This window comes from Nicotiana sylvestris, chromosome 12 (genome assembly GCF_000393655.2).
Source record: "Nicotiana sylvestris chromosome 12, ASM39365v2, whole genome shotgun sequence".
NCBI classification, from domain to species: Eukaryota; Viridiplantae; Streptophyta; class Magnoliopsida; order Solanales; family Solanaceae; genus Nicotiana; species Nicotiana sylvestris.
The window spans coordinates 66,006,203-66,023,792 of NC_091068.1; the positions used below are offsets into that span (position 1 = coordinate 66,006,203).

The window sequence follows — 17,590 nt, forward strand, 5'->3', positions numbered from 1 at the left end:
AGGATAGAAGTCCTAAATTCCTCCGGGACTGATAGGAAGGGACGGGTAACAACATGCAATAGGGGTTGACACCAACCCTCGCTTTAATTACCTTCACGGGCGGAAAAGGGTAGATATGGATATGATGACAGGTGCATTAATACCACGTGTAGCCCCTCTTTGAGGAGTGTCATACCAGGTATTGCATTGATGTGATCCATATTATAAATTAACCTAGGACACCCCCTACACATCCTCAAATATGCTTAGATTGTAATTCTTTGTTGCGTTTTTAAACTTAAATCCCCTACTATTTGAGCCATACTTGTTTATTTGCTAATTGTACAAATTCACAAAACTGTTTGTCCGGGAACCACACTAGTGGATCCTGAGGGGTGCCTAACACCTTCCCCTTGGGATAATTTCAAGCCCTTACCCTATCTCTGGTTACCAAACGTAGTTATAAATGAACCTTATAGGTGCCCTAATGCACCTTAAATCGTTAAGCGACGACTCTTCAAAAATGCAAACCCCCTTTCCCAAAAGGAAAGAATTGTCCCAACCAAAATGTCATAAACCCAATCCCGCGAAGGAAAAAGGGGGCGCGATAGCCGGATATGAGATTATCGCCTACTGATCTTACTCAAAAAGAGTCAATCGGAGTAGACACATCAATAGCAGCAGACGTAGAGGAAGAAATCCTTGCTCTTCGGGCTAAGATGCTGACTTTGCCGTGGAAAGAGTAATGAGAGGAAAGCCTTGACCTTCTCTTGTTCTACCCTTCGAACTCGGAGATTGAAGAAGATCACTCTATGCAGCGACATAGGCAAAATCTCTATATGTTGATAGATACCCGAGAGACTGAGTCCTTGGGGGAGAAAGAAAGGAGGCATTACTCCCAAAAAACGTGCAACCAAACTTTATCAAGAGATTTTTTACTTTTATAGAATTGTACCTAAAGTAGGATTCCTCTAAAATATAAAGGGGGTCTGATAATTCTTTTGACACATTGTAACTTACATTCCAAAGTAATACAATATTATTTCTCTCTTTAAGTTCTTATTCTTCTATATCTTGATACCGATCGAAGTGCATCCAGTTCGAGTGTGATTGACCTTCCAAGATTATAATTGTTCAATTCGTGTGGTTTGAATTTACTTTATCATTATTTATTTCACTTGCAACTTAATTTATCGCTTTGTGTCATGTTAATCCGCATATACTTAAAACCACTTAAAATTTTAATTGTTATCCGATTTTAAGGGTAAACAATGCTACTTCTGATATTATGATCTTTTTCGTCTTGTCTTTTCACTAAATCAGAGCATATTATATAAAACGTACTATGTCTTATTTATGTAAACCAAAACTGTATATCGAGATAATTGAATAGTAGTTAGATGGTTGAACTACTACTTTACATGTTAGTCCTTACAAGAATTTGATTCTCACTCTTTCTTATATAGTATAGCTTTTTAAATCATTATTAGTACATTTTAACCGATGATAACATATTATTACTTTATTTCTAACTTATTATATCATGTTGATATGAAAAATTACTTAGTTTAATAGTTTCATTTAATAGTAGAATTTATTTACATTACCAATTCACAAATTAAAAGATAAGCTCTCTTTTTTCCGCTTTTCCTTGTCTTGGCCTTCTGCCCTTTCAAAATCAGAAAATAAAATATAAAAGATAACGATGATTAAAATAGATACTAGCAATAAATAGTGGAATAAGGAGGAATCACAACGTCACAATAAAAGAATTAAATGCATTCAGAAAGCATATGATTAGAATATCGATTACATTATAAATTCCAACAGTAACGTTTTGTTTAGCTGGGAACCCATACCTTCAGGGGAATATAAACTATGGCCCATTTGCCATGTTCAGCTCTATATTCCCGATTAGAAAAGAGAGGCAAACTTTTAAATACCACTCCTTTAGTCCAACTTTTAAAACTTGGAAGTGAAAAAAAAAAAATGAAGTCCAAGAGAATGCATAATAAAAATGACTTTGGATCAAACAGTAAATTGATAATTCCTTTTCCGGAGGAAATGCGATAGGGGCATACCTAAGGGAGTACGAAAAGAGGATTTTCTTTACCTTACCGCTAAAACCTTTCTTTCATAAGTAAACACGACACACACGAGCTTATTTTGTTGGAACCATCAAAAAAGGGACGGATGAACGAATGTAATTTAACTTGAACGAAGTAAAAGGGTAATAGACTATTATTGTTCAACTCATGTGACGAACTACACATCGTTGGGTCCCCAATTTTGCGAAGCACCAGATCTAGATCTAGATTTTCATTACATAGTAGTACGATATATCGATCTAGAGAATTTACTTTCAATTTAAATAGTAAGTCATCCATTTTGCACCTACCTAAAGTGATGCTAGGTTGCTTCACCTGAATTTCTTGATTAAAGGCGTCGAGTATTTTCACTTTAAATCTCATGACTAGACCTGTAAATTGTGATCATATCACTTTTGGCGACATGATATTTTCTTATTCACTTGTGCTGGCGGAGAGGCCAACACGTGTATTTTGGCGCGCACGGAGGGGGGGGGGTCCTTCATCATTTTCTCAATATTACACCTGTCTCATTTTATGTGATGCACTTTAATTGAGGACAGGGTTTAAAAAATTAAAAAAAAAACTCTTAAAATATATGATCTGTTATAAAATAATAAAAGAAGAAGAAGAGTATTGCAGAGAAAAGTACAGAGAGAGAATTCTTATTGATTTGGAGTGATTTACAATAGAATAGAACCCATCTGTTTATAGGGAGAAGTGACTTAGCCACCAAGTAACAAACCCTTGAATCTCTCTAGAATATAGATATTCACCTTACCTTAAATAGAATTCTATTTATAACACTCCCCCTTGAATGCATATTCAACAGATAATGTGCCTCGTTAAAACCTTAATTAAAATAAAATCAGTGGAAAAACAATTCTAGAGAAGGAAAAAGAATACACATATCTAAGAATACGCCTTTTTGTTGCCTCGTTAAAAACCTTGCAAGGAAAACCCATTGGGAAAAAACCTTGTAAGGGAAAAAGAGTACAACGCGTATTAACTCCCCCTAATGAGAGCATCAATTCACATCCTTAAGCCATCACATTCTAATCTTGTGCATCATCTTCAAGAGATCGTTGGTAGAGATTTGATAAATAAATCAACCATATTAACTTGAATGAATTGCACCTTGAAATCATCATTCGTGATAGATATATAATGTCTTCATAAATATCGTGGAATGGCTCTTCAATATCTCCATAGAAGTATTCTCGCTATCACATTATCATGCTTATAGTTATAGCAAGATACATTTGTGCATAAATTGCATTGAGGATGTGGTACTTCAAGACCAAGAATTGTATATACTTTAAGCAATTTAAATCTTTCAAGGATTATCTTATAAGTATAGTCAAATAAGCCATATAAATAGAGTTTAGATGCATAGCAAGTTTTTATGTCATGCCTAGACATATAAGATAGATAAAGGTGATTGCACACACCATTGACTTTATACTTTCAAGTTTTTGAACTATATGTCCAAAACTACATGTATTTCATATGAAACCAATTCTATTCAAATTGTTTCTTCAGACTTAAGATCCTCATATATATTTAGTGCTATCATAGATGTCATCGACAAATATTTTATATCAGTTCCAACCTCATTATTTTCATATAGACATAACATAGAGATCTTTCCATTCATATATTCAGGTACCTGAACCTCTCATGAGATTTTATGAAGTGTTATGTTATATGATCTTCTAGATCACTTGCCTCCTTAATTATGATCATTTTCTCATCTTCTTTATCAAGAAGTTATTTGAAATTGATCTGTCTAAACGCTTTAAGCGTACCATAGACTTTGTCCTTCTAGGACTTATTCTAACTGGAGCATTTGCAGTGAGAATATAATTACTTTTTTTGGGCCAGCAAATGCATATGGCATGCTTTGCAATATATTGCAAACGAATTATATTTTTATGAACTTCAAGTTCATATTATCGTATTCGAGGATCTAGATATACAAATGATAATTCATTACACGTAACTTTTTCTCAACTGTTTATCATGTCTCCCCCTCATGTTAGAAAAACTAACTTATTTCCTCAACTTTGAGAACCCACCTTTGTGCGTTATGGTGTTAATCAAAATGTACACCGCACATCAATAATAATAAGATGTAATTATTTGGTTCCGACCCTGAATCACTTGTGAGGGGAGAATATAATATACTTTCATATATAATATATATCAAACTGATATAGATAACTTTGTTCTCATAAGCAATAATTTAACTATTAAGTGGAGACACTCAATAAATTATCTTGCTAAACTAGTTGTGATATAAACCAACTTATCAAGATAAACTATTTTGAATAAAAAATCTGAAAATTATGCTCTAAATTAAATTGTTGAGCAAGTTACCTTGCAAATACCAAGTTGCGGATTAATAATAATCGCACATGTAACCATCTAATAGATGCATCTTATATGGTATACATGGCAGGTGAATGAGCCCATATTCACCTTTGATATTTCCAACATTCATGGGATTCAATCCTAATTTTAGTTGGTATATTAATTAATGAGAACATGCAACATAAGAAAATTCATAAAGAACTTTCTAATTCTTTAATATTTACCCATGTGAATTCTCTTTTATTTTTGCATATCATGCTTAAATTGATATGGCTAATCTGATTAAGCCAACTGGATAAATTATCAATATTGATAAATTTCAGGTTTACACCATGATGTGTGCAATTATCAATAAACTCCAAGTTTAATATGATATAGGTTTTTATATCAATAAACATCCACTTTATTGTGGTATTCTTTTATTTGTATAGTACACACTGGAGAATAAAGCAGGTAACTTTTCACATACATATTACCCTGCTACAAGTTGTAGTAATAGAAAATATTAAATCTTTCCTTTATTTATAGTCTCATTATAACCAACCGCTTTCGCGAATACTTTAGAAACTCAATTAAGTTTTTTTTGAGACTTACTACATCACAATGTCTTATTGATAATCAATTTTATTCCTCCAAAATAGTAATAATTGGCTCTTTCAGAGCTCTCAATTAATTTGGTACTACCACATATTCATCAACATCCATATAGTGAATATCTCTTTTAAAGAGAAAGTTATACTATTATGGTTATAGTCAAAATTATATGAAGATATGTTTCTTGCATTACCGTTGTATTTTAATAATCACAATGCCAAAATATTTGGCGTACAATAAGTACGTGACCAATGATCATTTATACCATAATAATGACATTATTTTCTTATTTCCCCTCAAACCTTATTCTAGAGGTGAGTGTGGTATATTCATTGCCACTAACACGTTCATATTCTTTCAAGAATGAATATGTATTCATAAATCACATGTTGTCACATTCACATCATGAATTGACCATAATCATCTATATGTGCTTTACAAAATCCCATGTCAAATCGATGACAAATATTACTTTCACAAAGTGAAGGATTATTTTGAGAAACCTTATTGTTCTCATTACCACAATGATGACGATTATAATTTCGTCTATTGCCACGTCCACATCCATTGATACATTCATAGTAATAATTTTGTCTTCTTTTAGACTTATCACATACTGCTATCACATTCTCTTAAGGGAATGTGAGTGGATCAAATTCAATGGGATGAGTTTTCAATTCTTTGCCCGCAATCATACATGAATTTGATCATGGCAAGGCATACATTTTTTATCACTTCAGGTGGTTATAATTTCTTACTAACGCCATTAGAGTTATAATCAAAATTTATTTCTTTGCTTGTATTTAATATCAAATTATAGAATTTTAAGAATTTAAAAGAGAAAAATAAAGTAAAATACTTACCTTAAATCCAGAATTTAATCATAAAGGAAGTTCATGAAATAATTGACAATCATTATGCTCAATCCCAAAGCTTCTACTCAATTGATTAGAGTCTCGTGCTGATAACATGTGATAAAATAATAAAAGAAGAAGAAGAGTATTGCAGAGAAAGTACGGAGAGAGAATTCTTATTGATTTGGAATGATTTACAATGGAATAGAACCCCTCTATTTATAGGGGGAGAGTGACTTAGCCACCAAGTAACAAACTCTATAATCTCTCTAAAATATAGACATTCACCTTAAATAGAATTCTATTTATAACCTGATCTAAATAAGTCTTGATATATGTGTGGTTATAGATGATATCATTAAGGGTAAATATGAAGTTTAAAGATAAATTACTTTTAGATATAGAAAGATATCATTCTTTTGAAACATACCAAAAAGGAAGGTGTATCATGTATATAAATCGAGACAAAGAATATATATATATATATATATATATATATATATATATATATATATATATATATATATATATATATATATAGCAGATTTATTTCAGGTGATTTAATTTCAGCTCATCAAGTATATTGTTATGATTATGATTTCATCTTATTTGATTCTTTATAATCTATATAATTGAAAATTTTCTTTATTTTTGTGCTTCGTTGATGGTTGAAATCGGATACTCCATCAAAGAGAATGAAAGAACGAGGCACGAATATATAGTAAGTTAAGATGTATTTGTCGGTGCGAATATACTATTATTATTTTTATCTGTCTTGCCTAATTCTTCTGTTTTGGCTTTTGGCTGAATTAATATATTCCAAAGTGTAACTGGAAATAAAATTATAAAACTGTGTGAATATGTCCAAATAAAGATACCTTCTTACGAAATGATTGTTCGATCCTTATAAGTTTGGACAGCTTTTACATGCTTAGATTATTAATGAATAAAGGCGAACAAACCACATGAGTTTCACTAATTAAACCGAAGGCAAAAAGGGGAAAAGGTAAAATGATAAATAAAGAGATAAACGTATTGCAAACTTTCGGTATTTATACTCTTATATATGTTTTTTTTGTGTGAAATAGACTCGAAAATAATAGAATAAGAAAATAACGAGCGAGAAATTTTAGATAATATTAAATTTTTTGGAGTCAAAAATAATTGAGCACTTGATACGTAAGTCTTTCCAGAAACGAGAGAAGATATCTTTTTTTTTTTTTTTTGTGTGTGAACGAGGGGGAGGGAGTGTCACAATCTCAAATAAAGACCTTAAAGTTTTCTAAAATTAAATCATATTGTAATATCTTTTCTTTTATCATTTAAGTCTAAGAATATGACCCTCCACATACGTGTGAGATTATGAATAAGTAGATGATAAATTACTTTTATAAAATTATATTTTAGTAATTCTTTTGTCAAGCCTCGACCGAACAATCTTGAATAAGTCTAGACATGACATTTCACATATGCATGAGATCATGAGTAAGTGGATATCTCTTTTTCTTTTACTGTCATAAAGTTTATAGGAGAATGTGGCAAAAAAGTCATTGGATTCAAATTTATAAAATATAATTTAAATTATATATCAATATTGAATTGTTTCCATGAAGACGAATGAGTTAATATCTGCCTAGTTAATATCGGATCTTAGCTTGCAATATAGTAGTTTGTCACATCTGAAGCTGTTTGACTAAATATGGAATTTACTTATCTTCTAAAATAAATCATAGAAATTAGTGTGACTCAAATTAACTTATTAAGTGTAAAAAAAAATTAGATTATTTCTAAACATAGAAGAATGTCATTTAAAAAAAAAATGAATATCACATAAATTAGGACGGAAGAAATATATGACATGAAATTAGAGAAAAGCGTTAAAAATTTACTATTTCTTTGCCATATAATCCATCTTTTTGAAGTTTTTGAGCACTTCTTAAAAAAGATAATTATAATCTTAATCATAAGCATACTTGTCTCTAGTATCCTTTCTTTGCCTTAAATATTTCATTTGAAAAAAAAAGATATAATAACTACTTATTATTTTTCTTAAATGTCAATTATTTAGAAACCAAATTAATTTGTCAAACACTAGTATTTGACACCGAAGAGAATAAACGAAAAACAAGCTGTAACTTGTTCCAATAATACAAAAAAAACAAACAAACAATATACAAATCCTGTCATGTTCTCTCTCACCCATTGTCCTACGTTATAAACGATGTTAATTTGTCTTTGAAATCTTCTTTGCCTCATTGGCATTCACGGGCTAAATCTTATTAACTTTCTTTTCTCCAAAATTTATCTTTTTCCTGTGTGAGCCACTGACCATACAAAAGACCCCATTAAAAATCTCCAAAACATGTGGCTTTGTTCCTTCTGTTATTATCTGCACACAACTTTAATTTGCAGTTGACACCTTTTTCCTCCTCGTTTCCTGTTCTTGAGCTTTTTCTCTTTCTCTGGTACTAGTACCAATTAATTTCTTGAAACTGCAAAATTCTAGATCCCAATATTCATACGTATCTTTTTGTGCATGATCATTATTCACCTAGCTTTTCTATTTTGTTTGTCACAATTTATACAATTTTCTTGGAAAAGGTAAATTGGTCTTTTTAGTGATTTTCTTTGATTTCCCATAAAGCCTGAAAATGGGTTATGCTTAATTGTCTCAAAGACTTGTTTTTTTTTTTTTTTTTTTGATGTGTGACTTTGCTGAGAGTTGAAAGTTGAGTTTGTTGTTGGTTGTGAGAATGCCTCCAAATAATTTTCCTTTGAGATGGGAAAGTACAGGGGATCAATGGTGGTTTGCTTCACCTATTGATTGGGCTGCAGCAAATGGTCATTATGACATAGTGAGGGAGTTGCTTCACTTAGACACCAATTTACTCATAAAGCTCACTTCTTTACGTAGAATAAGAAGGCTTGAGACTGTTTGGGATGACGAGGAACAGTTTGATGATGTTGCAAAATGTAGGTCTGAGGTTGCTAAAAAGCTTCTCCTTCAAGGTGAAACAAAGAAAGGGCATAACTCTTTGATTAGAGCTGGCTATGGTGGTTGGCTTCTTTATACTGCTGCCTCAGCTGGGGATGTTGAATTTGTCAAACAATTATTGGAAAGGGACCCACTTTTGGTGTTTGGAGAAGGAGAGTATGGTGTTACTGATATACTTTATGCAGCTGCTAGGAGTAAAAACTCTCAAGTATTTAGGCTGCTCTTTGATTCTTCAATCTCACTTGAAAATGAGGTTTCTTCCACTTTCAGGTTGGAAATGATGAATAGGGCAGTTCATGCTGCAGCTAGAGGGGGAAATGTTGACATGTTGAGACAGATTCTCGGAACTTGTTCTGATGTTTTGGTTTATAGAGATGCTCAAGGATCTACTCTCTTGCATTCTGCTTCTGCTAGAGGCCAGGTTCAGGTTTGTTCTATTCTTTTATCTTGTTGATAGAGCGGAACCCAATTTGCTTGTAATTGAGACGTAGTTGTTCCTGTTCAAATTGAGCTGAATGGATATAGGGGATTCATATAATTGTGTTTGGTATATAGCTGAATGTAGCTTTAAGTCTTGCTTACTTATTAATGTCTATATCTTACTTCCATTACCTTAGTTTTGTTATTTCTTGTTTACCCTCCATAGTTATGTCTTTGCGATGAAGAATCCTCTAACTCCATAGTAGTCTAGAGGGTGGCATTATCAAATGGATAGCTTTCAAATCAACCTTTTAAAGCTAAAACTTGATTAACCGCTTAGTGTAATATAACGTGCTTTATCAGTTTGATGCGTAGTAGATTATACTCGCAGAGGTTCTAGATGTAAATCATTGGTATCCCAATTTTGCTAAGTAGTAGATTAAATTGGGTAACTTTTTTTGTTTCTGTTGTATCTGAAGTGCTGAAGAAATTAAAAGAAAGAATGTCTCAGATCTAAAGTGTGGAACGTGCCTTTCAAAAGAAGCTGGTTTAATGTAGCCCCTGTTTCTGACCATCTTTCTAAAATAAAGACTGCGTCTATAGTTGTTGTTTTCTTAGTTCAATGCCTACTGTTTTAAGAAAGCAAAAAATTTGAAGGAGTGAAGAAATCCAATTTAAAATTACTGTTTTGGCTAAGATCAGCCTACTTAAGGTTATATTGAAGGATATTAAGTGTGAAAACATGAGTCCAAAGGAATCGTGTACAATTCTCACATAAACGATACCAAGCCAAGCTCTTTGTCCTCATACGATGGTTGTCCGGCAACTGTGTATTCTCAGCAATGTCCTAAGAACTCAAACTGATTGTTATCAGGTTCAACTACCTGGTGCTCCTTTTCAGTTGGTCTGGAAAGCTGGAACATTTTTCGGAATTTAGCCATGTTTGTGTCTTTATCTGCTGCTGCTGTGATATAGACTGCCCTGTGACTGAAATAGGGTTATCTATGTCCCAATTCTGCACTTTCTTCTAGATAAGCAGCCGAAAAAGGGTGTAAGACTTCTTGAGTTGACATTGTTGAATTTGACAAAATGTTTGTCCCACATCGGTGGGAAAACAAAAGTTGGGGGGATTTTCCCCCTATAAAAGAAGGCTTAATGTTTAGGATTTAAACACACCTCTCATTTGCCTTCTCATCTGTTTAAGGCATTTGTATCTTCTCTCTTTAGTATTATTTCACTTGTATTTTTGGAGTGGAATAAAATATTGGTTGTGTCCGAGGAGTAGGCAAAATTAGCCGAACCTCGTAAATTCTGGTGTTCCCTTTATTGTTGCTTTGTTGTCTTATTTATTATTTGGTGGCTGTCATAAATTTTGGTATAGTAGTTGTGACTTATTCACACTCTATACATTTGGCTTCCGCAACAATTGGTATCAGAGCCAAGGTACTGTCTAAGTATGCTCTGTGGTTGCAGCATAGTCTGATCTTCCACATCAGAAAAGATTTATCTTGGTAACTGTGTCAAGGTTCTGTCTGAGTATGCTCTGTAGTTGCAGCTTAGTCTGATCTTCTACATCAGAAAGGAAATAATCTTGATTTGTGTCGTCAGCTATTAAATAATATTTGTGTCAAATATGGGAGATAATAAACAAGAAGAATCTACATCAAGTGTCAACAATACGTCATCATTGGCATCTTCGCTTATGACAAGAATTGTGTCAAATGCGAAATTTGCGGTAGAAATTTTTGACGGGTCCGGGCATTTTGGGATGTGGCAAGGCGAGGTTCTAGATGTCCTTTTTCAACAAGGGCTAGATCTTGCTATTGAAGAAAAGAGACCAGATGCTATTGGAGAAGAAGATTGGAGAATTATCAATCGTGTTGCTTGCGGTACCATTCGATCCTACCTTGCTAGAGAGCAGAAATATCCATACACAAAGGAAACTTCTGCAAGTAGATTATGGAAAGCACTGGAGGATAAATTTTTGAAGAAAAACAGTCAAAATAAATTGTACATGAAGAAGAGACTGTTTCACTTCACCTATGTTCCTGGTACCACGATGAATGAACATATCACCAGTTTCAATAAGTTGGTCACAGATTTGCAAAATATGGATACAACTTATGATGATGGTGACTTGGCCTTGATGTTGTTGGCGTCACTTCCTGATGAGTACGAGCACCTTGAAACTACTCTACTCCATGGAAATGACGAAGTTTCTCTCAGAGAAGTTTGTTCGGCTTTGTACAGCTATGAACAAAGAAAGCGAGAAAAACAGAAGGGCGGAGAAGGAGAAGCACTATTTGTGAGGGGTCGTCCTCAAAATCAAACGAGGACAAAGAAGGGAAGATCCAAGTCAAGATCCAGACCCAGCAAAGATGAATGTGCTTTTTGTCGAGAAAAAGGGCACTGGAAGAAAGACTGTCCGAAGTTGAAGAATAAGGCCAAACATAACAATGGAAAGGCCATTATGGATTCAAATGTAGCTGATTGTGATGATTCAGACTTCTCATTAGTTACAACAGAGTCATCAACATCATCAGACATATGGTTGATGGACTCGGCTTGTAGCTATCATATGTGTCCCAACAGGGACTGGTTTGTGGAATTTCAAGAAGGAGAATATGGAGTCATCCACACAGCGGATAACAGCCCTCTTACCTCATATGGCATTGGTTCAATACGATTAAGGAACCATGATGGAATGATCAGAACATTAACAGATGTTCGATATGTACCGGATTTGAAGAAGAATCTCATCTCTGTGGGAGCCCTAGAATCAAAAGGGTTCAAAATCATTGCAGAAAATGGAGTGATGAGAGTATGCTCCGGTGCACTAGTGGTAATGAAGGCTAATCAGAAGAATAATAATATGTACCGCTATCGTGGCAGTACAGTTATTGGGACAGCGACAGTGACATCCAGTGACGACAAAGAGGCAGAAGCAACCAAGCTATGGCACATGCGCTTGGGACATGCTGGAGGAAAATCCTTGAAAACTCTATCAGATCAAGGATTGTTAAAAGGAGTAAAGGCTTGCAACTTGGAGTTTTGTGAGCATTGTGTCAAAGGGAAACAGACAAGGGTTAAATTTGGTACAGCGATCCATAATACTAAAGGCATTTTGGATTATGTACACTCTGATGTTTGGGGTCCTTCCAAAACACCTTCATTGGGTGGGAAGCACTATTTTGTAACCTTTGTTGATGATTTTTCCCGAAGAGTATGGGTGTATACAATGAAGAGCAAAGATGAAGTGTTGGGAATTTTTCTCAAATGGAAGACGATGGTGGAGAATCAGACAGGCAGGAGGATCAAGTGTATTCGCACAGACAATGGAGGTGAATACAAAAATGATCATTTCAATAAGGTATGTGAAAATGATGGCATCGTCCGACACTTCACTGTTAGACATACACCACAACAAAATGGAGTGACAGAACGTATGAACCGGACCTTGCTGGAGAAGGTACGGTGTATGTTGTCCAATGCTGGCTTGGGCAAAGAATTTTGGGCTGAGGCAATTACATATGCATGCCACCTCATTAATCGTCTACCATCTGCTGCTATTGATGGCAAGACACCATTTGAAAAATGGTATGGAAAACCTGCTGTAGATTATAACTCTTTGCACGTGTTTGGCTCAACTGCATATTATCATGTGACGGAGTCAAAATTGGATCCAAGGGCAAAGAAGGCTATTTTTATGGGAATTACTTCTGGAGTCAAAGGATATCGCTTATGGTGTCCTATGACAAAGAAAGTAATATTCAGCAGAGATGTTACCTTTGATGAATCTGCTATGGTAAATAAGGTAACAGAAGACACCAAACAAAATAAAGGTGCTTCTAAGCAGGTGGAGTTTGAGGGAAAATTTATTTTTCCTACACAAGAAGCAGATGAGGAAACAAATGAAGATTACCCTCTGGAAGGAGAGCCAGTAGAGGAGATTCCAACTCAGGAACCTCAACAACAACTTGAATCAATAGCAACCAGCAGGCCAAAAAGAACAATAACGAAACCTGTTCGTCTCATAGAGACGGTTGCTTGTGCAACCTCAATTGTAGCTGATGATGTTCCTACTACTTATAAAGACGCTGTCCAAAGTTCAGAAGAAGATAAGTGGAGGATTGCCATGAATGATGAAATACAGTCCCTTCATCAGAATCATACATGGAGATTGGCCAATCTCCCGAAGGGAAAGAAAGCAATTGGGTGCAAATGGGTATTTGCAAAGAAGGAAGGATTTCCTAACCAAGTAGATGTTCGCTACAAAGCAAGATTGGTGGCCAAAGGATATGCTCAAAAGGAGGGAATTGATTACAATGAAGTGTTTTCTCCAGTTGTAAAACATTCCTCCATTAGAATTATGTTGGTTTTGGTAGCACAATTGGATTTGGAACTAGTTCAGATGGATGTAAAAACTGCGTTTTTACATGGAAACTTGGAGGAGGAAATCTACATGACTCAGCCAGAAGGATTCAAAGTTGCTGGAAAAGAAAATATGGTGTGCAAACTTGAAAAATCGTTGTACGGATTGAAACAATCTTCTAGACAATGGTACAAGCGATTTGACGAGTTTATGTTGCGGCAAGGGTACAAGAGAAGCAAATACGATCATTGTGTGTATTTGCACAAGCTTAAAGATGGTTCCTTTGTATATCTTCTCCTATATGTTGATGATATGTTGATAGCTTCCAAGAATTTGGAAGAAATTGATAAGTTGAAGATTCAACTGAAGAAGGAGTTCGAGATGAAGGATTTGGGTGAGGCAAAGAAAATTCTTGGCATGGAGATAATTAGAGATAGACGTTCAAAGAAACTCTGTTTATCTCAAAAGGAATATTTGAAGAGAGTACTTCAACGTTTTGGCATAGATGACAAGACTAAGCCAGTTAGTACTCCACTTGCTTCCCATTTTAAGCTAAGTACTACTATGTCGCCAATGGATGAAGTTGAACGAAAGTATATGTCAAAGGTACCATACGCAAATGCTGTTGGTAGCTTGATGTATGCAATGGTTTGCACAAGGCCTGACATTTCACAAGCTGTTGGAGTTATTAGCAGATATATGCACAATCCAGGGAAGGAGCATTGACAAGCTGTGAAGTGGATTCTACGGTATATTCATAATACTGTAGATGTCGGGTTAGTTTTTGAGCAGGAAGACAATCAGTCTGTAGTTGGATATTGTGACTCAGATTTTGCGGGTGATCTGGACAAACGAAGATCAACTACTGGTTATGTGTTTACTTTTGCAAAGGCACCAGTTAGTTGGAAGTCTACTTTGCAGTCAACAGTTGCTTTGTCTACAACAGAGGCAGAGTACATGGCTATTACAGAGGCTGTGAAAGAGGCAATTTGGCTTCAAGGATTGCTAAAGGAGCTTGGTGTTGAACAAAAAGGTATCACAATTTTTTGTGATAGTCAAAGTGCTATTCAATTAGCGAAGAACCAAGTTTATCATGCAAGGACGAAACACATTGATGTTCGGTATCATTTTGTACGAGAAATCATAGAAGAAGGTGGAGTCACAGTGAAGAAAATTCATACTACGGAGAATCCTGCTGATATGCTGACAAAGGTGGTGACTGCGATCAAGTTTCAACATTGTTTGGATTTGATCAACATTGTTGAACACTGAAGATTGAAGATGAAGACACAACCAAATTTGTTATTGAGAGAAAATTGAAGATGTGGAATTTTGCCAAGGTGGAGATTTGTTGAATTTGACAAAATGTTTGTCCCACATCGGTGGGAAAACAAAAGTTGGGGGGATTTTCCCCCTATAAAAGAAGGCTTAATGTTTAGGATTTAAACACACCTCTCATTTGCCTTCTCATCTGTTTAAGGCATTTGTATCTTCTCTCTTTAGTATTATTTCACTTGTATTTTTGGAGTGGAATAAAATATTGGTTGTGTCCGAGGAGTAGGCAAAATTAGCCGAACCTCGTAAATTCTGGTGTTCCCTTTATTGTTGCTTTGTTGTCTTATTTATTATTTGGTGGCTGTCATAAATTTTGGTATAGTAGTTGTGACTTATTCACACTCTATACATTTGGCTTCCGCAACAATTGGTATCAGAGCCAAGGTACTGTCTAAGTATGCTCTGTGGTTGCAGCATAGTCTGATCTTCCACATCAGAAAAGATTTATCTTGGTAACTGAGTCAAGGTTCTGTCTGAGTATGCTCTGTAGTTGCAGCTTAGTCTGATCTTCTACATCAGAAAGGAAATAATCTTGATTTGTGTCGTCAGCTATTAAATAATATTTGTGTCAAATATGGGAGACAATAAACAAGAAGAATCTACATCAAGTGTCAACAATACGTCATCATTGGCATCTTCGCTTATGACAAGAATTGTGTCAAATGCGAAATTTGCGGTAGATCTATCTCATTGAGAAACAACTACGGAGACACGTTTCTTCACATGGCTGTAGCCGGATTTCGGACCCCAAGTTTCCACAGACTGGATCGGCAAATGGAGTTAATGAAGCAGTTGGTACGTGGAAAGGTTATCGAGATCGAAGACATTATTAACATTAGGAACCATGATGGTCGGACTGCTCTTCACATGGCTGTAATTGAAAACATTCAGACTGATGTTGTGGAACTCCTCATGACTGCATTTTCCATAAATTTAAATATCCGTGATGCTGATGGAAATACCCCACTGGATCTCCTCAAGCAATGTCCAAGATCTCCATCGTCTGAGATATTGATTAAGCGCCTCATTTCAGCTGGAGGAATTTCCAATTGCCAAGACCATATGACAAGAACTGCCCTAGCTTCCCACTTGAAGATGCAGGGTATTGGGGGCAGTCCTGGTGCCTCTTTTAGGATCCCTGACGCTGAAATATTCCTGTATGCTGGCATTGATAATGCATCTGATGCCACTAGTGAGTGTGCAAGCACAGAAATCGATTCTTGCTGGGGTGAACCGAGCCCTTGCCATTCTGCTGCAGGGTCTAATTCATCACACAAGCTAGGCTCAGTTAGCAGTGCTGCTAGGCGCTTGAAGTTTCTTCTACGATTGACAAGGAAGAAAGAAAGAAAAGTAGATACCACCGGCTTAGAAGATAATATGTCTGTGGAATCACACAGATTGTATGCTGGCTTGGGAGACCAGCCAATACCTCTACGACAAAGATTCTCGAGGATGTCATCGCTTCCAAACAACAAAAGAGTGCTCCCTGTCCAAAATAGTCTACCAAGTCCATCTACCAAAAAGAAATTTGCAGCTGGTCTGATGCATGGCGTTATCCAAATGACACCTCAGTCGTCTTATGGATCACCATCAAGTGCTTATTCTGAATCTTCCTGGTCATCTCCAGTGGTTGTCGACAAAGAAAAGAGGATGGATCTTGGCAATATGAGTGGAGGAGCCTCTAGCTTAAATCTGTCAAATAGGAGAGAAAAATCAAAACTGACACGTAAACATGGTTCCTTCAACATGAAGTTAATGAATCAGTACTTCTGTTTCGGCGCTCAAGGCCTCGCTGTGGAAAATTCTGTTAACTGTGCACAACAAGATCAACATCACAGGCATCCAGTGGTAGCATGACTTTCATTGCTGCATCTACACAAGTAAGAAGTCATTGGACATATCCTTCCTGTAAATAGTTTGGGATTTTGGTCTAAAGTATTACCAGCTTCTTGGAACAACATATTGAAAATATATTTTTAGTGCTTGTAGTACACTAATTTTTTGCAGCAGTATCCTTTTTGTCTTGTCTGTGTTTTACGTGTGCTCTGAGGTGAGAATCTAAAGCAAAAGTTTGTAATTTCTACTCAAGTAAAAGAGCAATGGAAATGGTAAAGAATGTTTTTTTTTTTTGAGTATCTTGAATCTTGACTGATAACTAGTTTGAAAAGAATGTAACTAGGAGCTCATTTCGTGCCATTCTTCTAATTCATTTTTTAACGAGTTATTGACGTACTCTTTTGAGCACTGATATTCAAAAAGCTTTCCTATAGTTTTCTACTTTTTGAAATCTAAAGAATGCAAAAATTTCTCACTAATCAAGTTATTCTGAACAGAGATTACACAATGTGTGAAATGAAAGTTTACTGGTTGAGTTGAAAGCAACAAAGTATCTATCATTAATCACGAATTTTTAGTTTTCTCTTAATCCCGATTTTTTAATAGATCTCGTTCATGATTTGTATCTGATTCTCTAGCTAATTTGGCTAAAAAAGAATTGGATTAGTAGTTAGTTCAACAAGAACAATCGATCTTACAATAAACAAATTTATTTATCATCTGACATCGACGAAATTTTCCAAAC

At 35.1% G+C, this 17,590-nt stretch overlaps 1 protein-coding gene across 1 annotated transcript; it reads left to right on the forward strand.

Moving 5' to 3' along the window:
- The first annotated feature begins 8,132 nt into the window (after nucleotides 1-8,132).
- Nucleotides 8,133-17,136, forward strand: LOC104213324 (uncharacterized). The gene is made up of 2 exons (XM_070163829.1): nucleotides 8,133-9,309; nucleotides 15,661-17,136. Exons 1-2 carry the CDS (start codon nucleotides 8,641-8,643, stop codon nucleotides 16,864-16,866), a joined length of 1,875 nt encoding a protein of 624 aa, XP_070019930.1. The 5' UTR covers nucleotides 8,133-8,640; the 3' UTR covers nucleotides 16,867-17,136.
- The last annotated feature ends 454 nt before the right edge of the window (nucleotides 17,137-17,590 follow it).